This window comes from Cnephaeus nilssonii, assembly GCF_951640355.1.
Source record: "Cnephaeus nilssonii genome assembly, chromosome: 1".
NCBI classification, from domain to species: Eukaryota; Metazoa; Chordata; class Mammalia; order Chiroptera; family Vespertilionidae; genus Cnephaeus; species Cnephaeus nilssonii.
Genome location: NC_137072.1, coordinates 23,169,000 through 23,192,698, shown reverse-complemented (window position 1 = coordinate 23,192,698; position 23,699 = coordinate 23,169,000). Strand labels below are relative to the sequence as shown.

At 39.8% G+C, this 23,699-nt stretch overlaps 1 protein-coding gene across 1 annotated transcript in view; it reads left to right on the top strand.

Annotated features, from left to right (window-relative positions):
* PLXDC2 (plexin domain containing 2) overlaps nucleotides 1-23,699 on the top strand; it is a 438,689-nt gene that overhangs the window by 355,203 nt on the left and 59,787 nt on the right. Inside the window, exon 10 of the mRNA XM_079773569.1 lies at nucleotides 14,096-14,156. Coding sequence (XP_079629695.1) covers nucleotides 14,096-14,156 — 61 coding nt within the window. The remainder of the gene's footprint in view (nucleotides 1-14,095; nucleotides 14,157-23,699) is intronic.

Sequence of the window (23,699 nt, the reverse complement as noted above, 5' to 3'; positions counted from 1 at the left end):
GCTGGCAGGGGAGGGCAGCTGGGGGCAAGATCAGGCCGGCAGGGTTGGCAGTTGGGGGAGATCGGGGCAGCAGGGGAGGGCAGTTAGGGGTGATTGGGCTTGCAGAGGAGGGCAGTTGGGGGCAATCAGGCCAGCAGGGGAGCAGTTAGGCATCGATAAGGCTGGCAGGGGTGTGGGTAGGGGGTGATCAGGCTGACAGGCAGAAGCGGTTAGGGGAAATCAGGTAGAGGAGCAGTTGGGAGTCAGCAGTCTTGGATTGTGAGAGGGATGTCCAACTGCCGGTTTAGGCCTGATCCAGATTGGGCCTAAACCAGCAGTCAGACATCCTCTAAGAGTCCCAGTTTGGAGAGAGTGCAGGCTGGGCTGAGGGACACCCCCTCCCCCCAGTGCATAAATTTCTTGCACTGTGCCTCTAGTCCTATATAATAATAGAGGAATATGCAAATTTTCTGGGATGCGTAACGTCACAACTGCTCAGCAGGTGACATGCAGAGCATGCGCGGGTGGGCGAAGGCTTGAAACATCAGAGATGAGGGTTTTTTACTAACTTTTAGGCAGGCGTGCACAGAGGGAGGCCTCCATCTCTGCACACCTGCTCCAGGGGTTAGGCAGGCGCACACAGAGGGAGGCCTCCACTGCAGGCCCGGCCCGGGTGCGGGGCAGTGGCGGAGGCTTCCATCTTCGTGTACCTGTGCCAGGGCTTAGGCAGGCACATGCAGAGGGAGGCCTCTGCTGTGGGCCTGCCCCCAGGGTCCGCAGGACTCCATTGCAGCCCGATCCATGTCTGCAGGTCTCCCCCAGCTCCGGCCTACCTCTTTGGGGCAATCCATCGAGGAGTCCCAGATGGGTGGGCGGGGCCTACCTCTTTGGGGTGATGGATAGCAGGGCTCCTGCACTGTGACAGGGCGCAGACCAGGCTGAGGGATCCCCCCTGAGTGCACAAATTTCGTGAACTGGGCCACTAGTAGATAATAAAAGCCTAAGTAATTGTTACGGCGGAACGACCAAAATGACCAGTCACTATGATGCACACTGACCACCAGGGGCAGATGCTCAACACAGGAGCTGCCCCCTGGTGGTCAGTGCGCTCCCATAGGGGGAGTGCCGCTCAGCCAGAAGCCAAGCTCACGGCTGGTGAGTGCAGTGGCGGTAGCAGGAGCCTGTCCCGCCTCCACGGCAGCACTAAGGAGCAGCAAGCAGGTGGGCAGTAAGGAGCGAGGGGTCCCGGACTGCGAGAGGGCACAGGCTGGGCTGAGGGACACCCAGTGCATAAATTTCAAACACCAGGCCTCTAGTATCTAGATAATCACAACTGTTTTTCATTATACTCACTTCTCATCTAAAATACTTTTGCTTTTTTAAAAGCCTCTTTCCATTTTTTGTTTGATGCCTGAGGATCATTTCTCACACTTTTGCAGACTGTGGCAAAAATGTACAATAGATTTTTCCATTAAGTTGCACACTATGATAAATACACCAAAGGCTGCAAGGACCATTTAAATCAACAGAGGACTCGATGAGGTATTTGTCCTAAAGTTTTCAGAATTTTACAGATCTTTATTTTTAGATAACAGTCAGCAAACCATAGCAATTGGGGCAAATCTGACCTACTTCCTGGTTTTTCTAAATACAATTTCTTTCTGCCTCTATGGCTGGTTTTGAGCTACAATGGCTGAAGTGCCTATTAAGATAGAAACTATGCAGCCTGCAAAGCCTAAATTACTTAATCTGGTCCTTTGCAAAGAACATTTTCTGACTGCTGATCTAGAAACTAACTGCTCTTTGGGACTTCACATTTTTGAATTTTCTTTCCTAACTTCTCTTTTGTAGGTGCTTCTTCTCACTGGTGAAATGATACATGCTTAACTGTGCAGTCAGACACACTTCATTTTTAATCCTTATGTATTGCATATATATATACATATATATATACATACACACACACACATATATATACATATACGTGTGTGTGTGTGTGTGTGTGTATGTGTGTGTGTGTCACCTTCAGGATGAAGCTGGGGCTGCCAGGGCCAAGGCAAGCTCCCACGAGGGCTGAGGCAAGCCGCCACGGCTATAAGGACTGATCGCAGAGCCCCGGCAGGGTGGGCAGGGCCTCCCTGTGGGCAGGGATCAATGGTGGAGGCCAGGCCAGGTGGGAAGGGCCTCCTTGTGCACTGATTGCCTCGAAGAAGGAGCCCCAGGCTACCTGACCTGTGGTGCTGTGGTGGGGGGCAGGGCCTCCCTCTGCGGGGCATCAATCTGGGGGCCCGCAATCCATCGCCCCACAGAGGGAGGCCGAGGCCACTGGACAGCAACACTGTGGCAGGTGGGCAGGGCTGGCCAGCCATCATCCCACAGAGGGAGGCCCAGGCCAGCCAAGCAATGGCAGCCCACGCCTTTTTCCTGCAGAGGGAGGTGACCGGTGGCAGAGTAGGGGTGGCACCACACAGATGGCAAGCAGTGACAGCCTTGGGGGCGGGGCCAGCTGCCAGCAGCCAAGGGAAGGAAAGCCTGGATAGGCCCCTTCCCCTGCCATCCCACCTCCAATCGGCCACCCCCACTTCTGACCCTGACAGGAGGGAGGAGGCAGCCTGATACCGCCCATCCCTCCCCAGCTGGCATCGACAACAGAATGTCTGCAGACCAACTATTGTCACAATGAACCTCTGAAGCCGAAAGAAGCCGGCGGTGTCAACACAATGTATCTGTGTCGACCAGCTATTGGCACATCGTACCTTTGCAGTTAAAAGAAAGCAGCGTTGTCAACAGAAAATGTCTGCAGACCAACTATTGGCACAACGTACCTCTGAAGCCGAAGGAAAGCGGTGTCATTGACAGAATATGTCTAAAGACCAGCTATTGGCACAATGTACCTCTGAAACCGAAAGAAGCCAGCGGTGTCGACACAATGGATCTGAAGACCAGCTATTGGCACAATTACCACCGCAGCCAGAACAAAGTGGCGCTGTTGACAGAAAATGTCTGCAGACCGACTATTGGCACAACGTATCTCCGACGCTGAAAGAAGCTGGTGTCATCGACAGAAGATGCCTGAAGAACAGCCATCGACAAGGACTGCCAATACTGGTAGGAACTGCCTTCACAGCGAAAATGAAGTAAATGAGGATGCAATTCTCGAACATAGTTGTGGTGGAATGACTGTTATATATCAATTTTGCCTATCACTAAAATTCTCCGATGAAAAACCATCTGATGGAAAATTTACTCGATGTTGTAACAAAGGTAAAGTTTGTCCAAATGATATACATTTCCCAGAATACCCGGCATATTTCATAAAAATTAATGATAAATGAAGATTCTGACAGTAAACATTTTATGGGAAATATATGTTTGATAAATAGTTCTTTTGCTTCGATGAGTGCAAACATTGCATCACCATCAGGGCCATACTGTTTTAGAATACACGGACAAGTTTATCACCATACTGGAACTTTACATCCTTCGGATGGTGTTTCTCGAAAGTTTGCTTATCTCTATATTTTAGATACGGCTGAAGAGACGAGTAAAAGATTAACAATGCCAAAAAATCAAGGTTGCTCAGAAAGACTCATGATCAACATCAATAACCTCATGAATGAAATAAATGAATTAACAAATCATACAAGATGCTACATGAGGTAGAAAAGGAAGCCCAGTCTGAAGCAGCAGCAAAAGGTATTGCTCCCACGGAAGTAACAATGGTGATTAAATACGATCATAATAGTGATCCAGGTAGATATAATTCTCCCTGTGTAACTGAGGTTGCCATCATATTCAGAAACGAAGATGGAGAACCTCCTTTGGAAAAGGACGTGCTCATTCATTGTAAACCAGATCCCAATAATCTGAATGCCACTAAAATGAAACAAATCAGTATCCTGTTTCCTACATTAGATGGAATGACATATCCTATTCTTTTTCCACCTGGTGAAAAAGGCTGGGGAACAGATATTGCATTAAGACTCAGAGATGACAGTGTAATTGACAATAATACTAGACGAAATGTAAGGACACAGTCACACAAATGCAGTGTTATGGATTTCATCTATCCGTCCAGGACACGTTCAATCCTATTTTAAATGCAGGAAAATTAACTCAACAGTATACTGTCGATTCATATGAAAAAATGGAAGCCAATTGGATAAATTTCATTAAAGCAAACCAATCTAAATTAAGAGTTGAAAAATATAGTGGTTTGATGGATTATCTCACATCTGAATCTGAAAATGACAATGTGCCCATTGGTAAAATGATAATACTCCCATCATCTTTTGAGGGTAGTCCCAGAAATATGCAGCAGCGATATCAGGATGCTATGGCAATTGTAATGAAGTATGGCAAGCCTGATTCACTCATATTACAAACAATTTACAATGCTGGCAAAAAGTTGAAAACAGACCTGACTTGGTAGCCAGAGTTTTTAATATTAAGCTGAATGCTCTTTTAAATGATATATGTAAATTCCATATATTTGGCAAAGTAATAGCTAAAATTCATGTCATTGAATTTCAGAAATGTAGACTACCTCATGCTCACATATTATTGATATTATATAGTGAATCCAAATTCTGAACAGAAGATGACATTGACCTTATAGTTAAGGCAGAAATTCTGGATGAAGACCAGTGTCCTCAACTTTTTCGAATTGTAAAATCAAATATGGTACATGGACCATGTGGAATACAAAATCCAAATAGTCCATGTGGAAAATAAAAAATGTTCAAAGGAATATCCGAAAGAATTTCAAAATGCGACTATTGGAAATATTGATGGATATCCCAAATACAAAAAGAAGATCTGGTAGCACCATGTCTATTGGAAATAAAGTTGTCGATAACACTTGAATTGTCCATTATAACCCGTATTTGTGCCCTAAGTATAACGGTCATATAAACATTGAAGTCTGTGCATCAATTAAAAGTGTCAAATATTTATTTAAATACATCTATAAAGTGCACAACTGTGCAAATATTCAAATTTCTGAAAAAAATATTATCAATCATGATAATGATTATACAGGACTTCATTGACTCCAGGTATGTGAGCGCTCCTGAGGTTGTTTGGAGACTTTTTGCAATGCGAATGCATGACCAATCTCATGCAATCACAAGATTAGCTATTTATTTGCCAAATGAACAGAATTTGTATTTTCATACTGGTGATTTTGCTGAGGTTATAGATAGGGCTAAAAGGCATAACTCGACTTTGATGGCTTGGTTCTTATTGACTAGAGAAGATTCTGATGCGTGTAATTATTATTCTTGGGAGATTCCACAGCATTATGTGTTTAATAATTCTTTGTAGACAAAATGCTAAAAGAGTGAGAATAAAGTATTAGGTAGACTGTTCACTGTGAGCTTTAGAGAACCAGAATGATATTACCTTAGACTTTTGCTTCTGCATGTAAAAGGTGCAATAAGTTTTGATGATCTGCGAACTGTAGGAGATGTAATTTATGATACATTTCCTGAAGCTGCTAAACATCTAGGATTATTAATCGATACTATCTGGAAAGATACGATTGATGATGCAATCATCCTTAAAATGCCCAAACAAATATGGCAACTTTTTGCATATATATGTGTGTTTGGATATCCTTCTGATGCAGACAAAGTATGGAATGTGAATAAATCTCATTTTATTGAAGATTTTTGTTGGAAATTACACCGAAGAGAAGGTGCCTGTGTGAACTGTGAAATGCATGCCCTTAAAGAAATTCAAGAGGTATGCACATTGCATGGAATGCATGTTCACATTTCAAACTTCCAGACTATCCTTTATTAATGGATGCAAATACATGTGATGAATTATATGAGCGACAACAGGCAGAGGTTTTGATAAATTCTCTGAATGATGAACAGTTGGCAGCCTTTCAGACTATAACTTCAGCCATCGAAAATCAAACTGTACACCCCAAATGCTTTTTCTTGGTCGGTCCAGGTGGTCGTGGAAAAACAGATCTTTATAAAGTTTTAATACATTATATTAGAGCTCGTGGTGGTACTGTTTTACCCACAGCATCTACAGGAATTGCTGCAAATTTACTTCTTGGTGGAAGAAACTTTCTTTCCCAATATAAATTATCAATTCCATTAAATGAAACTTCAATTTCCAGACTCGATATAAAGAGTGAGGGTGGAGGGGAGCTATGGGGGGAAAAAAGAGAAACATCTGTAATAACCTGAACAATAAAGATATATTTTTTTTAAAAAAAAAGGCCAAACTTCTCATTATTGATGAATGCACTATGGCATCCAGTCATGCTATAAACGCCATAGACAGATTACCAAGAGCAATTATGAATTTGAATGTTGCAATTGGTGGGAAAGTTCTCCTTCTTGGAGAGGATTTTCGACAATGTCTGTGTTGTGCCGCATGCTATGCAATCAGCCATAGTACAAACCAGTTTTAAGTACTGTAATGTTTGGGAATGTTTCAGAAAGTTGTCTCTTAAAACAAATATGAGATCAGAAGATTCTGCTTATAGCGAATGGTTAGTAAAACTTGGAGATGGCAAACTTGATAGCAGTTTTAATTTAGGAATGGATATTATTGAAATCCTCTGTGAAATGGTTTGTAACAGATCTATTATTGAAGCTACCTTTGGAAATACTATATCTATAGATAATATTAAAAATATATCTAAACGTGCAATTCTTTGTCCAAAAAATGAGCATGTTCAAAAATTAAATGAAGAAATTTTGGATATACTCAATGGAGATTTTCACACATGTTTGAGTGATGATCCCATTGATTCAACAGATGATGCTGAAAAGGAAAATTTTCCCAAGGAATTTTCTAATAGTATTATTCCTTCAGGAATGCCGTGACATAAATTAAAATTGAAAGTGGATGCATTCATCATGCTACTGAGAAATCTTAATATTAATGGGGTCTTTGTAATGGTACTAGTTTTATTATCAAAAGATTGTGACCTAACATTATCGAAGCTGAAGTATTAACAGGATCTTCAGAAGGAGAGGATCTGATTCCAAGAATTGATTTGTCCCCATCTGACACTGGCCTCCCATTTAAATTAATTTGAAGACAGTTTCCTGTGATGCCAGCATTTGCGATAACTATTAATAAATCACAAGGACAAACTCTAGACAGAGTAGGAATATTCCTACCTGAACCCGTTTTCAGAAATGGTCAGTTATATGTTGCTTTCTCTCGAGTTCGAAGAGTGTGTGACGTTAAAGTTAAAGTTGTAAATACTTCATCACAAGGGAAATTAGTCAAGCACTCTGAAAATGTTTTCACTCTTAATGTGGTATACAGGGAGATATCAGAATAAGTTTAATCAATTTATCAGTCATTGTTTGTATCAATGTTGTTTTTATATCATGTTTTTGTTGTTTTCATATCATGTTTTTATTGTTTTTATATCATGTATTTGTTGTTGTTATTGTTTATTTATTAATAAATTTACATATTATTTTCATATACATTTTACTAATTTTCTTTCATCTCTGACACTTCTATTAAAGAGAAAGGGCAAATAACAATATTAAAATATTTCCTCTAATTGGTTCCATTTCAATGTGCACGAATTCATGCACTGGGCCACTATATATACAGTAGGTCCTCGGGTTACATTGGAGATCCGTTCCTACAGCGTGACGTAACGCGATTTTCACTGTAAGTCAGGACCCACCTACATAAGCACCTACGTCCCTCACAAGGAGCACATACTGTACACAGCAGGAATAAAGTGAAACAGTAAAAAAAAAATTAAAAGAAAGATAACAATCCCTGACCTTTACTTGTGGTAAATAAATAATAAAAAACATAAAGCACATATGTACATACATCGAAATGATTGAACTTTTTTTTATATAAATAAATGGAAGATGGTGATATAACCATGAAATTATGTACATTGAGTCTGACGTAACCCAAGAACTGTCTGTATATATATCCTATCTAATAAAAAGGGAATATGCAAATTGACCGTCACACCATCATCACAAAGATGGTGGCACCCACAGCAGAGGCGGGGTTTCTGTTACACAAGATGGCTGCACACACAGTGGAGGCCGAGTTCCCATAACGAGCCTTAATGAGCAATCAGCAGGGACCTGAGGCTGCATGGCACTGGGCTGGGGCAGGGGACCTGAGGCTGCACCCCCCGCCTGGTGGGGCTTGACAGAGAACTTCAGGCTGTGCCCCCCACCCGGCAGGGCTTAACGGGGGACCTCAGGCCACACCCCTGCCCTGGCACTGGGCCTGGGGACCTGAGGCTTGTCCCCCCACCCCAGGCCGGGGGAATTTAGGCCACATCCCCCACCTCAGTGCCGGGGGACCTGACGCTGTGCTCCCCACCCAGCACCGGGCCAAGGGACTTGAGGATGTGTGCGGGGCTTGATGGGGGATCTCAGACTGCGCCCCTGCCTGGCGGGGCTTGATGGGGGATCTCAGGCTGTGTCCCCCACCCGTTGGGGCTTGATGGGGGACCTCAAGGCACGCCCCTCCCGGCCCAGGCCAGGGGACCTTAGGCACCGGGCTAGGGGACCTAAGGCCATGCCCCCCATCCATAGGGCTTGACAGGGGAACTCAGGCCATGCCCCCTGCCCCAGTGCAGGGCCAGGGGACCTGAGGCTGCGCCCCCCACCCACAGGGCTTGATGGGGGACCTCAGGCCACGCACCCAGCCCCAGTGCTGGGCCAGGACACCTGAGGCTGCGCCCCTCACCTGGCGGGGCTTGATGGGGGACCTCAGACCGCACACCCTGGCCCACGCCAGCGGACCTCAAGGCACATCCCCCAGCCTGGGCCAGGGGATTTCAGGCCATGCCCCTACCCCGGCGCTGGTCCAGGAGACCTGAGGCCACAACCCCACCCAGAGGGGCTTGATGGGGTTGGGGCCAGCTAGGTCTGCATCTAGTCCAATGGGGGCGGGGCCAGACAGAACTGGTTCTGGCTCGATTTCAATGCACACATGGGTGGGTGGGGACTTAACTCTGTTTCCTGTGGTGTGCCCCACACTCTGACAGGAGGAAGATATTCACATACATTTTACTAATTTTCTTTCATCTCTGACACTTTTATTATAGAGAAAGGGCAAATAGCAATATTTATATTTCCTCTAATTAATTCCCTTTTAATGTGCACGAATTTTGTGCACCGGGTCACTAATGTGTGTGTGTGTGTGTGTGTGTGTGTGTATATATTTATACTGAGTGGCCAGATTATTATGATCTCTGAACACATAATAATCTAGCCACTCAGTGTACGTGTGTGTGTGTGTGTGTGTATATATATATATATATATATATATATATATATATATATATATTAGAGGCTCGGTGCATAAATTCGTGCATGGGTGGAGTCTGGCCATGGGGAGAGGACACGGGCAGTTGGCCGGCCTGCCTGATGGTTGAACTACTGGTCGAGGGGACAATTTGCATATTAGCCTTTTATTATATAGGGTATACACTGATTATTATGATCTTATTATACACAGATTATTATGATCTCTGAACACATAATAATCTGGCCACTCTTTGTGTGTAAATATATATATATATGAACATTCACTCTATTTCCTTCGCCTGAATATATTACCCTTATAAAATAAATCATTTCTGAAATCTTTCTACAAAACTGAGATATGTTAGAGATTTGAAGAGATTTACACTTTAGTCTCTTCACTGGATAGATACTTCAAACTATCATTTGTTTCCTAGGCTGCCTAATTTAATGGGGTTTGCTTAACATGGTCCCTGGGAGCTTTGAAATCAACATCTGATTGAAAGTGAGAGGAGAATAGTACAATTAATTTAAAGTATATCTCTCTATCCATTTGTTTTCGAATTAGGTAAGATTGAGAAGAATAACTTTTTCCAAAAAACATTAGAAACATCGAAGTTAGGATACATATTAAATAGATGTGTAATGTTAAATATGTATTAAATAAACATATTTAAGTCAGTTTTTTGTGTAATATTTACAAAACCATGTAATCTCTGCCTTATTTATAAATATTGAATAAAGAGTTTACCATATTTTAGAGCAACTTTGGATATTTTTTCATAAGATTTTGTCATACTAACTAGAGGCACGATGCATGAAATTTGTGCAAAAGTAGGCCTTCCTTCTCCCAGCTGCTGGCACTGGCTTCCCTCTGGCACCCAGGACCCGGGCTTCCCTCTGGCCCCGGCTTCATCTGGAATGACATCCGGAATGACATCTGGTCTAATTAGCATATTACCCTTTTATTATTATAGGTTCCCATATATGATGATAAAGTATATTTCACATTAATATGGTACAGAATTAATTCCTAAACATTTTCCAAAATACTGTTGATATCATGAAAATCTCACTGATTCATTTTCAACAATTGTTGACCTTACCACATATATACTACAATGTCCTGACTAGGTATGAAAAACAGCTGCTATTTACTAAATGTTTACTATGTAGCAAGCTCTAACTTTAATCTTTGCATAACCTCTCCTACCTCATTTTGCATATGAGGAAACAAGATTAGATAGGAAAAATAACTTCTTAAGATTACATACTTGTTTTGTGCCCAAGGCAAAATTCTAGCTCAAGCAGTTGAACTCCAAATCCTCCCTTTGAACCATGTTCTCCTCAAGGTCTTGTTAAGATAAGCTCAAACACAACCAATTGTAGTGTAATAGATACTAGCACTTGACATTGGGTTGATATTGGGGGGCACTGAGAAAAGGTTGCTAACCCTTCTGGGTGGGAAGAAAGTAGATGCTTCTTGGAGTAGATAAGCTTCAGTTCAACTGGGTTTACTGATTAGAAACAGGGGAGGTATTCTAGACACAAGTAACAGCAGGTTCAAAGTCAGAGACCTTAAAGAGCACAGCACATCCAGGGAGGGGCACTAAGGGGCATAAGAACAGGTTGTAGTGATGGGTGGGAGGAGTGGGAAGGGGCCTGCCATGGGGACATATACAGGATGTCAGTGGTTTTCAAATTTAAGTGTGGTAAGAATCACATTGGATAACTATTTACAATGAAAATTCCTGAACCCAAATTATCAGAGAACCTTTCTTATACAGATATACCCAGGAATTTAGTTTAACAGGAATACTAGATGATTACAATGTAAAAGAGTCTGTTTGCTAACAGTGTTAAAAATGTCTGGAAATTGCTTGGCTGGTGTGGTTCAGTGGTCAAGTATCAACCTATGAAACAGGAGGTCACGGTTCGATTCCTGGTCAGGACACATACTCTGGTTGTGAGCTCAATCCACAGTTGGGGGCATGTGGGAGGCAGCTGATCAGTGATTCTCTTTCATCATTGATGTTTCTACCTCTCTCTCCTTTTCTTTTCCTCTCTGAAATCAATAAAAATATATTTTTAAAATGTCTGGAAATCAATATGCCGGAGTATGGCATTGTTAATGTCTCTGCATTTTAGAAAAAAACAACACAGCAGCTCAGTGGAAAGAGGAAGTTGATCTCAAAAGTGATTTTTGGTTTATTTTAAATTCAGAAATAACATAAAGGTGGTTTTTCTTAATAATTTATAGCATACACACACTCTTGTTTATAATTGTTTTTGGGTGCTATTTAGATTATATTAGGTTATAAAAATGCTAAAAAAGCAGCATTCAGTTGTGTTAATTTTTGTTATTATTGTTGTTAATCTTTACCCAAGGAAGATTTTTATAGAGTGTGGAAGAAAGGGGGAGAGAAAGAGAGAGAGAGAGAGAGAGAGAGAGAGAGAGAGACCTTGACCGAATCGAACCCGAGACCTTTTAGTCCATGGGCCAAAGCTCTATCCAAGAAGCCAAATAGGCTGGGGCAGTGTGTTAATTTTTAAAGCACTGTAAGCTACAGAATGCATGAGCTTTTCAAACCAAATCTTATTGGTGTTTGCTATTGTCAATCCTTCCTACCCTAGCAATTAGTAAACTGCAGATCAATTAATATAGGACCAATTGTGAATAAATGAATAAATTGCTTAATTGAATCACATATTTTCAGTAGAACCTTATTTCACACATATAACTGGGGAACCATCTAATAAGTCAAGAAAAATGCAGTGCTTCTGTACTTTTCCCTGCGATTGATTTAACCATTTAAAGAACTAATTACTTACGATAAAATTTCAGTTGACTTATAAATTTAAGATTTACTACAATCTTGTTATGAAATAAGGTAAAAGTTGTTATTTGCCACTGTCTTTGAATACATTTGCCATACTGTATGTAAAAACAAACTTCATTTTAAAATGATCTATTCCATTTAATTATTTGTAGTCAGGTGGCTCCCCAAAATATTGTTATTTTAGAAAATCGATATATCCCCATCTTGCAAAAGACAATGTTAGCATGTATATTTTTCAGTACTTAAACAAACTTGCAAGGCAAAAAGAACAGGAGTGAACAACCATCTAACTCAAGTGGAATTAAATAGACTCTAAATGTTAGATTTTCTTTGCATAACCAGAGATAGCCTTGACCAACTGGGGATTCTCAAAGTTAGCGTGCCAGGTCACACACTGATATTTATTCCACACTTATGCTCATTCAACACAGATGGTAGACATAAAATAGCTGAGCTCCAATGAATCATGTCTGGGCAGAATGATAGATATGGTGTTTTTTTATGTTGACAGTAAAGTTGTTTTCACATTCCACTTGAATTAAATTATGCTCATTCATGCCATAGTACATAATCTCTGGCAAAGATTCTTAGAAAAAGTCATCATGTGGACCCACTGCAAAATAAGTGGGAAAGAATGGTAGCACTATATGCCCTATAAGGAAATTTAAGACAAAAGTTGAACAGTCTTCATTTATTTTTTAAAAATATTTAAATATCTTTAGGTTAACATTTATTAATATGGATTCATATATATTGTATGTAAATGACTATAAAGATATTAAATTCAGGAGCAATTTAAATCTTTAATTTAATAAACTGACAGAAGTACTTTGAATTTCTAATAAGAAAATGAAATCATGTGTCAGACATACTAGGAATGATCATTTATGACACTGGCCATAATTTTAAAATGTTAACCATCAAGTTTGGTAAATAAGCACATGGCATTTTATATAAAGAAGAAAAGTTACATAGTAAAGAAAGATGTGACCTAATCAGTGTTGTTAGGGATTCCCAGTAACACACTCAGATTGAATGACTCAGTAGAAGGACTCACAGAACTGAGAAGAGCTGTTATACCCAAGGCTGCCATTTTCTATAGCAAAGGGATAGGGATTAAAATCAGCAAAGGCGAAAGGCACTTAGGGCAGAGTCCAGAAGAGAAGCTTTCCGTTGTCCTCTTCCAGTGGAGTCATACAGACAGCACGTCTTCCCCCAGCAACAATTTGTGAACACACAGCATGCACTGCCAACTGAGGAAACTCATCCAAGTCTTGGTGTCCAGGGTTTTTATGGAGGGTCAGTCATGTACGTATGAAATTCTCCATGACTAACCTTATCTCTAGTCTCCAGTCCTCCCCGCACTCCCCGCCCCAGGGCTCCAGGTGAATAAAACAGATATTCACCATAAATCATATTGTTAGCATAAACTATCTTGCATTTATCCAACAGGATATTCCACAGGCTGTATCTCCCAAGGGCTGGTTATTTCTTTGGAATGTGTGGGTTGAACACCCTGGACCTGCTGGGTTAACCCTTTACAATACAGTAGAGTTTGTATGACTATGAGTCTTAAATTTTAAAACTTAAGAAAAACAAATAAAAAGATCTGATATCCTGAAAAATAACACCTGCAAAATATTTTTCTATATCCACTTGTTTGGACAATGAGAACAGAAATGAGGAAAACCAACTGCTTAGAAGAGCAATTTGTCTTATCTTTGGGTTGGGAGCCCAGTGTCCTGCACAGTGGAGTGGGCCTCAGTGGAGTCATTTGTAGCCATGTTTGACCTAATCAGATGACCACATGGGAGTGAGCTGTTACCCAGAACACTGTCAATGCTTTATGGCTGCTCCAATCAACAGGTCTGCAGAAGAAAGCTTGTTGTGCTAAACTGAAAATTTGGAATTACCTGCTTACCAATCTTTTTCTTTTCATTTTTGCTCCTCACTCTTCACGTGTACTTCTTTTCCTGAACTGCAATGTGGTCTTCTCTGAAGATGTTCCAGTGGCTTTGATCGTCATCGCCAGGACTGGGTGGACAGTGGATGCCCTGAAGAGGTACACATGTTCTTTATTATGACAAGATTCGGGGAAACAAGCTGTCATATACAGTACTAGGAGCCCGTTGCACGAAGTTTCGTGCAATAGACTTTTCCTTCACCTGGCTGCCGGCACCAGTTATCCGCCAGCAGCAGTTTTCCTCTGGCCACCCGCCGATCAGAGCACCTCCGGCCAGCACGATCGGCCACCCCGAGAGGAACTCCGATTGGGTGGCGCTCCGAACGGGCGGGTGGCCAGAGGAAAACTGCTGCTGGTGGAAAACTGGTGCCAGCAGCCACGCAATCGGCCACCCCGAGTTCCCCACCAGCGTCTTCTGCAGCGCCAGCCGTTTAAGCCGGCGGGAGGAGTGGGGGTTGGGGACTCGTGAGTCCCCGCCCCCCGCTCCTACAGCCAGCCAATCGGCCACCCAGAGTCCCGCCCCCCAGCCTCCCGCTGGCCCAATCGTGGGCGTAGCAGAGTGATGGTAATTAGCATATTACCATTTTATTAGGTATGATAGATGCTATAACTTAATGAAAATGGTATCTCATTTGGTAAAAGTAGACAGCAGTTATCAAGTCCATTGGGGTTTTAAATCTTTGCATGTATTTTCTCAATTTATTCTCATACCCATTCTATGAGGTAGGGGCTGTTATTGCCCCCATATTACCAGGAGGAGAAGAGGGAGGGGTGAGAGGAGATGGTGGGGAGGGATGTAGTGAGGGTATCCAGAGTCGGGTATGTGGATGGGGAATAATAGAACCAGGATTTGAATTTCTATGAGCAAAGGATAGTTCTCTTAAACACTTGCTTGCTGCTTTTCTAAGATCTAGGAAGTCATTTTTCATATTTTTCCACTCAAATTATAAAGACAGTGGTATAAAGGAAAAGATTGATTACAGCAAATTGGACTGATATAAGTTAGAAATGGTATAACTTAGAAACAGTAACACCCAGGCGAACGTGATGGAGACAATGATGCAATGAAGCAATTCATATAAACGTGTACAGTTGCAGAGGCAATTTGAACCAGTTTTCTAGTGAATTGCATCTACATGGTCATTTCAGGGTCACATAAAGATATTCTGCAAAGTTCACAAAGAAAAGTATGTTTCTTCACCCTTTAAATTTTAGGGTATGAATTTTGAATGAAAACAATGAACAGTTACACATTTTTTCTCTTCGGTTAAGCAAATCATGTCAAAGAGCTATTTCAAAAACTAGTGAACAATAGTTACTAGATTCTTTATCAAGTTAAGTTTTTATGGTGTCTCATAAATATCTTGATAAATACTTCTTTGAGAATATCTTGAACTTTAATCAACTTTTGACATACATGTAAGTCATTGCCATGATATATACTAATCCATCTATTTTACTTTGCTTACTTAACATCATAGTTCAAAAAGAAAATATATTGGTAGAGTCATAGTAATGTTGTGAGGTAGATTTATTATATTTTTTAAATATAATCACAGTTACCTCGATTATTTATATTTGCATAATATAAAGTGTGTAATTCAGACATCTTAATTTTCTTGCTTTACTGTGGACCCACTACGATCCATAGGAGACAGAAAAATCCATCCTAAATATATTCGTGGGGAATTTACCATGTTCTGTGGCTTGTGCTAAGCACTAAAATTACAAAGATTTTAAAAAATTACTCTCTACTCTCAGTGAGCTCAGAATCTACTACATACTGTAGTTTTTAGTGTTCCCATTTTATTCTGAAATTAAATTATCGGCATTACTAATTTTGTGGTAAGCAATTACCTACCCTTATTTTATAAGTAAGTAAACAAGGTCACCAACTCCAATCCATTTTCCATGCCTAAAACCAGGTTTAAATTTTATTTCTCATCTTGTGAGATGAGTTTATTCAATAAGTACACATCCTAATATGAGCATTTACTATGTACTGTTCTAAGCACCAATAATGTGAAAGTGTAAGAAGTGTGTGCATTGGAGTAGATAGACCATTGAACAAAGGACTGCTCTTAGAGAGACTGAACAAAGATACAGTATCTCAAGTATGGTCTTGCTAAGTAGGGTAAGATAAGGTTTGTTTGAGGTGATATTTAAGATGATGCCTGAAGGGTAACTGAAGTTCTAAGAAGAGGAATAACATGAGATGACATTGGTGATGTAAGCAGGGACCAAAATGTGACAATTTAAAGGAGTTTTGACTTTACCCAGGGAAGAAAAAACTACCTGAAGGGTTTTAATTAAGTGGATTATTTGATCCAAATGTTTCTTTTTAAAGAATCACTCCCCCCCTTCCCCCCCCCCCCCCCCCCCCCCCCCCCCCCGCCTAACTGGTTTGGCTAAGTGGATAGAGCCTCGGCCTGGGGACTGAAGGATCCCAGGTTCGATTCTGGTCAAGGGCATGTACCTTGGTTGTGGGCACATCCCCAATAGGGGGTGTGTAGGAGGCAGCTGATCGATGTTTCTCTCTCATCGATGTTTCTAACTCTCTATCCCTCTACCTTCCTCTCTGTAAAAAATCAATAAAATACATTAAAAAAAAAAAAAAAGAAGACTCACCCAACCTGTGGGTAAATAATGGATTATAGTGAAAGAAGCCAGTAAGCTATCTTTAGCTATATATAACCTAGGCCAAAGATGCTAAGGATCTGGAATAAACCATGGGAAAGGTGACACGGTGGGTGTGATAAAAGGATTCTTAGGTATCTAGACGAGTGGAAATGAGAACTATGAAAGTGTTTTCCTTTTCTTCCTTTATTTAAAACATTTTTAAAACATTTTTATAATTTAACTATAGTTCTGAAACAATAAAAAAATGAATATCCATGATTGAACTAGAATTACTAATGATTAGGAAACTGGCTCTTTGCTCCTGTTCCATTGCACCTAGCCCCTCCCTCTTAAAAATAAATAAAACTAGTCTGAATTTTGAGTTTACAACTCAGAATTTGATCTTAACACTTATCCATGCTGGTGCCTGTGGTGGTGGTTTATTCATTTTCATAGCCTTATATTCCATGATATGAATATCCTATTCATTTACTCATCAAATATTTATTGTGTGCCACTGGCATTTTTGGGTACTGGTATGCTTTAGCAAAATAATTGGACAACAAAACAAAACCATCAAACCCTGCCATCCTAGATTCATATTCCATGTGTGTGTGAAATTTTATATATATATATATATATATATATATATATATATATATATAATTTTTTTTTTTAGAATCTCAACATTTTATTTTGTTTTTATTATTTTTGTTGTTGACACTATTACAGATGTCCCCATTCCTTCCCCACTTTTGCCGACCTCCACCCAAACCCTGCTCTTCCCTCTCTCTGGCCCGCACCACACTGTTGTCTGTGTCCATGGGCTATGCATATATATTCTTTAGCTATATACATAGTCTTACAGTCATATTTTTTTTCACTCAGTATTTTGTTTATGGACATTATTTCCAGATTTTTTTCTATTACAAAAAGATTGTATGCTTGCCTCCAGAATCAAATGCACAAAAGTTTCCCTAACATTCTTTAAAGTGGAATTAATGCTTGTCAGTTAGGTATATGTTCAACTTTGAAAGTTAATGTCAAATTGCTTCCAATCTGTAAACTTACACTACCAGCACAGTACTGGCATTCCTTCAGGTTCTCATTATTTTATGATCCTGAAAACCCTGGTTTTGGTCATATTTCTTCATTTCTGAAAATTGAATGGGTGTAAAATGGTATCTTATTGGGAACTCATTTTACATTTCACCAATCATTAATGAAATTGATTGAACTTCCTTATGCTTTTGTCTTCTGTGTTTCTCCTGTATTTCTGTCTTTCCTTTCTGTGAGATGCCTGTTCATATCTTTTTCTCATTATTTTACTTGCATAGTTATATTTCCTTTTTTAGTCATAGCACTTTTCTTTTTTTTTAATTTAATAAATCTTTATTGTTCAGATTATTACAATTGTTTCTCCTTTTTCCCCCCATAGCTCCCCTCCACCCGGTTCCCACTCCACCCTCTGCCCTTACCTCCCCACCGCCACTGTCCTCATCCATAGGTGTACGATTTTTGTCCAGTCTCTTCCTGTACCCCCCAAACCCCTTTCTCCCTGAGAATTATCAATCCCCTCCCAATCTATGTGCCTGGTTCATTATATTCACCAGTTTATTCTGTTCCTCAGATTTTTTATTCACTTGAGTTTTAGATTCACTTGTTGATAGATATGTATTTGTTATTCATAATTTTTATCTTTACTTTTTTCTTCTTCTTCCTCTTCTTAAAGAATACCTTTCAGCATTTCATATAATACTGGTTTGGTGGTGATGAACTCCTTTAGCTTTTTCTTATCTGTGAAGCTCTTTATCTGACCTTCAATTCTGAATGATAGCTTTGCTGGGTAGAGTAATCTTGGTTGTAGGTTCTTGCTATTCATCACTTTGAATATTTCTTGCCACTCCCATCTGGCCTGCATAGTTTCTGTTGAGAAATCAGCTGACAATCGTATGGGTGCTCCCTTGTAGGTAATTAACTATTTTTCTCTTGCTGCTTTTAATATTCTCTCTTTGTCTTTTGCTCTTGGCATTTTAATTATGATGTGTCTTGGTGTGGTCCTCTTTGGATTCCTTTTGTTTGGGGTTCTGTGTGCTTCCTGGACTTGTAAGTCTATTTCTTTCACCAGGTGGGGGAAGTTTTCTGTCATTATTTCTTCAAATAGGTTTTCAGTATCTTGCTCTCTCTCTTCTTCTGGCACCCCCATAATTCTGATGTTGGTACGCTTGAAGTTGTCCCAGAGGTTTCTTACACTATCTTCAACTTTTTGGATTCTTTTTTCTTTTTGCTTTTCCGGTTGAGTATTTTTTGCTTCTTTGTATTTCAAATCATTGCCTTGATTCTTGCATTCCTCTAGTCTGCTGTTGGGTCTCTGTATAATATTTTTTATTTCAGTCAGTGTATGTTTAATTTCTAGTTGGTCCTTTTTCATATCCTCGAGGGTCTCGTTAAATTTATTGGCCTTTTCTAGGAAATTCTTTAAAAACCTTATAACCGTTGTTTTGAACTCTATATCAAGTCGTTTGTTTTCCTCCATTTCTTTCGTTTGTGATCTGTTTCCTTGTCTCCTCATTTTTGCTGCTTCCCTGAGTTGGTAGGATGGCTTTGTGTGCTAGGTGTCCTATATGGTCCAATGGGCTGGCCTCCCAGTAACCTGAGGTGGACACCCTTGGTGCACCCCTTTGTGGACTGTGTGTACAGCCTTGGTGTAGTTAAGTATGGATTGTTGTTGGTGTCACTGGGAGGAATTGACCTCCAGGCCAATTGGTTGTGAGGACCCACTGTGTCTATAATGGAAGAATTGCTGTGCTGGAGACACGCTTATGGGGCAGGACTTGCTTCAGTGGGGCTTTGGTGCTCACTGAGTCTGCCTCTTGAATGTGTCCCTTATGAGAGTAGTTGAAATCTCATGTTGTCTCACACAGACCACTAGATACACTAGCTTCTGGATCTCTAATGGGGTACAGGTCAGCTACTGTCTGGGGCCACCCAGCAGGAGCTACAGTGAGAACTACAGTTTTCTCCTCTTTGCTTGGGGTTTGGAGGTTTTGGAGCTTTCTGACCAGAGCTGCAGTTTTTTAGGTTAAGCTGTGATAGCCATTTATATGCAAAAGCCGCTGCATGGAGCTTGGGTGGGTTTGTAGATTGTGCAGGGCAGAGTCTCAGGGTGTCACTAGGCTAGGGCGTGGCAAACATAGATGGCTGCCAGTCTGCATCTCCGCGTGTCCAAGTCCCCGCGTCCCGTGCCCCAGCACAGTAAACAATGATTGCTGGGTGCACCTCTGCAAGAAAGTCACCATCACTTTCCGACCCGATGGCCGACAGTCCAGCTTCTCCCCGTAGGAGTTTGGGTCCCCAGCGTCTCCTCAGAAACTGGATTTCAGAGTAATCGGGAGCTTGTCTCCCTTCAGGTTGCAAAAAAGCAGCACATCCAATCGCCTGCCACCAGCCCGATTCGCATGCCTCCGTACCTCAGCTTTTCAGTGCTTGTGCACGTCTCAATGTCCTTTTCTCTTTCCTTCTAGTTGTAGAACTTCCACTCAGCCAGCTTTCCCGTGGTTCTGGATGATAGACGTTTTGTCTTTTAGTTGTAGTTTTGAAATTGTTGTGCGAGGCAGCAGTTTAGGTGTTTACCTATGCCGCCATCTTGGTTTCTCTCTCCAATGATATATTTTAGTCATAGCACTTTTCATTGATTATAAATAACAGATATAATAAATCTGATAGATAGCCACTTTATAAAACTCTCTAGCTAATTTAAAAAATAGATCTCAATATACTTAGTGGTTCTCTACTTAAACAAGCATATCACCTATAAGTGATGACAGCTTTTCTATTACTTTCTATTCTTTATATCATTTTATTTATTTTTGTTGTATTATTGCTCTAGCTAGTATCTCCACTTGTATATATTTTCTTCTAGATTTGGGGTTATCTTTTTAATTTCTCTAAGATTGTATTTAGTTATCATTTATTCACAATTTAATGTGTTGAATTAATAAATCTTTTATGTTATGGTTAGTTTTGTGTGCATGTGTATCTTGTTTAAAAAGACGTTTTCTGCCAAACTTCATAAGGTTATTTTCATATATTTTCTCCTAAATGTTTTAAAACTTTGACATTAAAATATTTATTCCATTTGGGATTGCTTATATAAATTTAGTTTTGCAGGGATTTTCTCCTTTATGGATAATTTCAAGCAGCACTTATTGAATAGTTTTTCTTTAATCAGATTCTTTCAAAGCCACTTCTTTCTTATATAGTTTCCACACAGACAGGGAGTTGCTTTCTGAGTAATGCTCAACTTGTCAATACCCTAACCAGGGTCACACTGTCTTAATTACTGTAGTTTTAGAAGAAATTTTGCTATCCATAGGACAAGTCTCCTTTTTCTTCAGAAGTGGTTTGACTATTTGGGGGCTTTTGTTATTTATGTAAAGTTTAGACTCAACTTTTCAAGATCTGTAATCCATCAGTCACATTATTATATCTGTTATAATTACATTGAATGGTGAATTATAATGCATTTCAAAATTATGGACATTTAAAAATGTTATATTCTTATTATTGACTCCTAATATAATTAAATTGTTGTTTGGAAGCATATTCCATATAATACTCATTCTTTAAAATTGGTTGGAACTTTTTTTAATAGAACATGGGCAATTAGAACGAATGATCTACATGTGCTCAGAACTGTGTTCTAATCAATTGAGTGTCAAGCTTGGTAAATGTACCATTCACTCCAACCTTTTCCATTGTCTTTCTCACCTTCTGAGCTCTTTGGAGTTAGGCTTGCCCTTTTCATCACTTCCTTGTATCTTTTGTATCTCTTGTGTATCATCTATCTTATTCGTCTGTGCTGCATCCTGGGAATTTCTTCCAATCTATCTGCCAGATTATGAATACTCCCTTCATCTTGTTTAATCTACTCATTGAAATAGTAATTTTAAAAAATATGTCTTTATTTATAAAATTTAAATTAGACACTTTATTAAGCCTGCCAAGTCATTTTTATAGTCTATGTTATTTGTTCATTTTTAAATGTTACCTTTCATTTATTTAAATATTTCATATATAATTTTTCAATATTTCATATTGGATGATCCCAGGATGTAAAGTTTTTGGTAGTCTAAATAAGTCATTCATTGTTTTTACTCTTTGTCAAAGTACTCTTTTTCTTTCATATTTCTCTTTATGTCCTTTAATTAGAAATGCATTCCTGTTTGCTCTTATTCCATGGAAATGCCTATTACCTAGATAGGTGATGCTTTCCACCAAAGAGGGTTTGCTGATGGGAACCTGGGGGTTTTAGAATAAACTGTATGTCCCTGCCTTAATATGAGGAAGAGCAGTTTAGGTTTACCTCCCCCATCTAGTGCTGGCACAAGGCTTGAACTCCTCAGGGCAATATTGACTTCTGATATTTTTGCCCTCAAAGCAAGCCCTAATTTTTACTTAATGTATACTGCTCCTATTGTTTATATGGTACACTGCTTTTGCTTTATTCTGTTTTGCGCGGGAGACAATAGAAAGGCATCCTTGGATGTTTTTCTTTACTCCCTGCAAATCCTAGTAATGCTTACAAATTCATGTTTTAGACAGAAGCTATTTGTACTGCAGTCTACTGCATTTGCAGTCTGTAGTCTATCTTTATTGCCATAGACAAACCAAGTCCAAAGTTTTACCTTAAACTTCAGGGTTTTTGACAATACTGGTTTTTGTTTTTGTTTTGAAATAAAAACACAGGAGGAGACTAATATGTGGCAAGTCCCATTTTAGACTTACTGAGTTTGAAATATTATGATATCCACATGCATATGTTAAATCAATAGATGAAAATCCAAGAGAGAAATATGGACTAGAGATACAGATTTATGAATAAGGAGCATAAAGATATTAATGGAAATCAAGGGTGTGGAGGAGATTTCTATGAGAATGCATACAGTGAAAAGATAGGTCAGGAAAGATCCATAAAACCCACCAACACTTCGAGGACAGACAGAATTAAAAGAAAATGAGAAGGAGTTGTGAGAGAGGTATCAGAAGAGTGATGAGCACGTGTGTCACAGAACCCAAGATTAGAAAGTAGACAACTATGCCAAATGCTGAGGAGATATCAATAGTATACCAGGGGAGGTTCAGTGAATAAATAAGTATTGGTATGAGAAATTTCAGTTAAAGTGGACTGGGTAAAAACAAGATTTTCATAAGTGGGTAAGTGGAAGTCTGAGAAATGCCTGAGAAGATGGGCTGAGTTGGGTCAATGTGGAGATTGAGAGAACAGCTATAAATAATGGGCCTCTTCTATTACAACAGAAGAAAAAAAGGATAGGTTAGTACAGATTCAAGGAAGAATGATGTTTTGTAAAGAGAAAGAATTCTTGCTGATGGCTCTTTTATTTAAGAAATAAAAGATGAGCCCATGAGATAAAAATGGGAGAGGCATTATGGGATTATATTTTTTAAGTAGATTGAAGAGGGTTTGAAATTTATACTTAGGGTAATGAGAGAAGAGGTTAGCAAAGCAGGCCATTGTTGCCTAGCAGCCTAAAAGGCCCTGTTGAGGATACAGGAGGTAAGTTTTCAGACCTCCCTGTGGGGGGCTGTGTGGTTTTTCTCCAGCTGTGTCTGAGCAGTCAAGGAAAAGGTAGATTTCTTAAAAAAAAACAACACCACTATATTCAATATTGGTGATTTTCTTTAAAGGTGATGTGGAAAGAAGAATAAGGTAAAGATGCATGATATTGAAAAGAGAAAATGATGTGATAGAAAAAAGAATACATAAAGGAAGACGATTAATTCTATGTAATCACAGGATAAGAAGAATTTGAGTGAACAGATACATAGATTAGCTGAAAATAGAGTAACTGGAGTTATTATTTCAGAAGTAAAGTATTTTCAACTGCAGATAAGGTCCAGAATATTGAGATGATAACTAAAGTAGAATCAAGAAGTGATCATGAGATCTTTGGGGTTGAGAAGATATAGGAACTAAAATTAGGGGAATTGAATGGGTCCCAG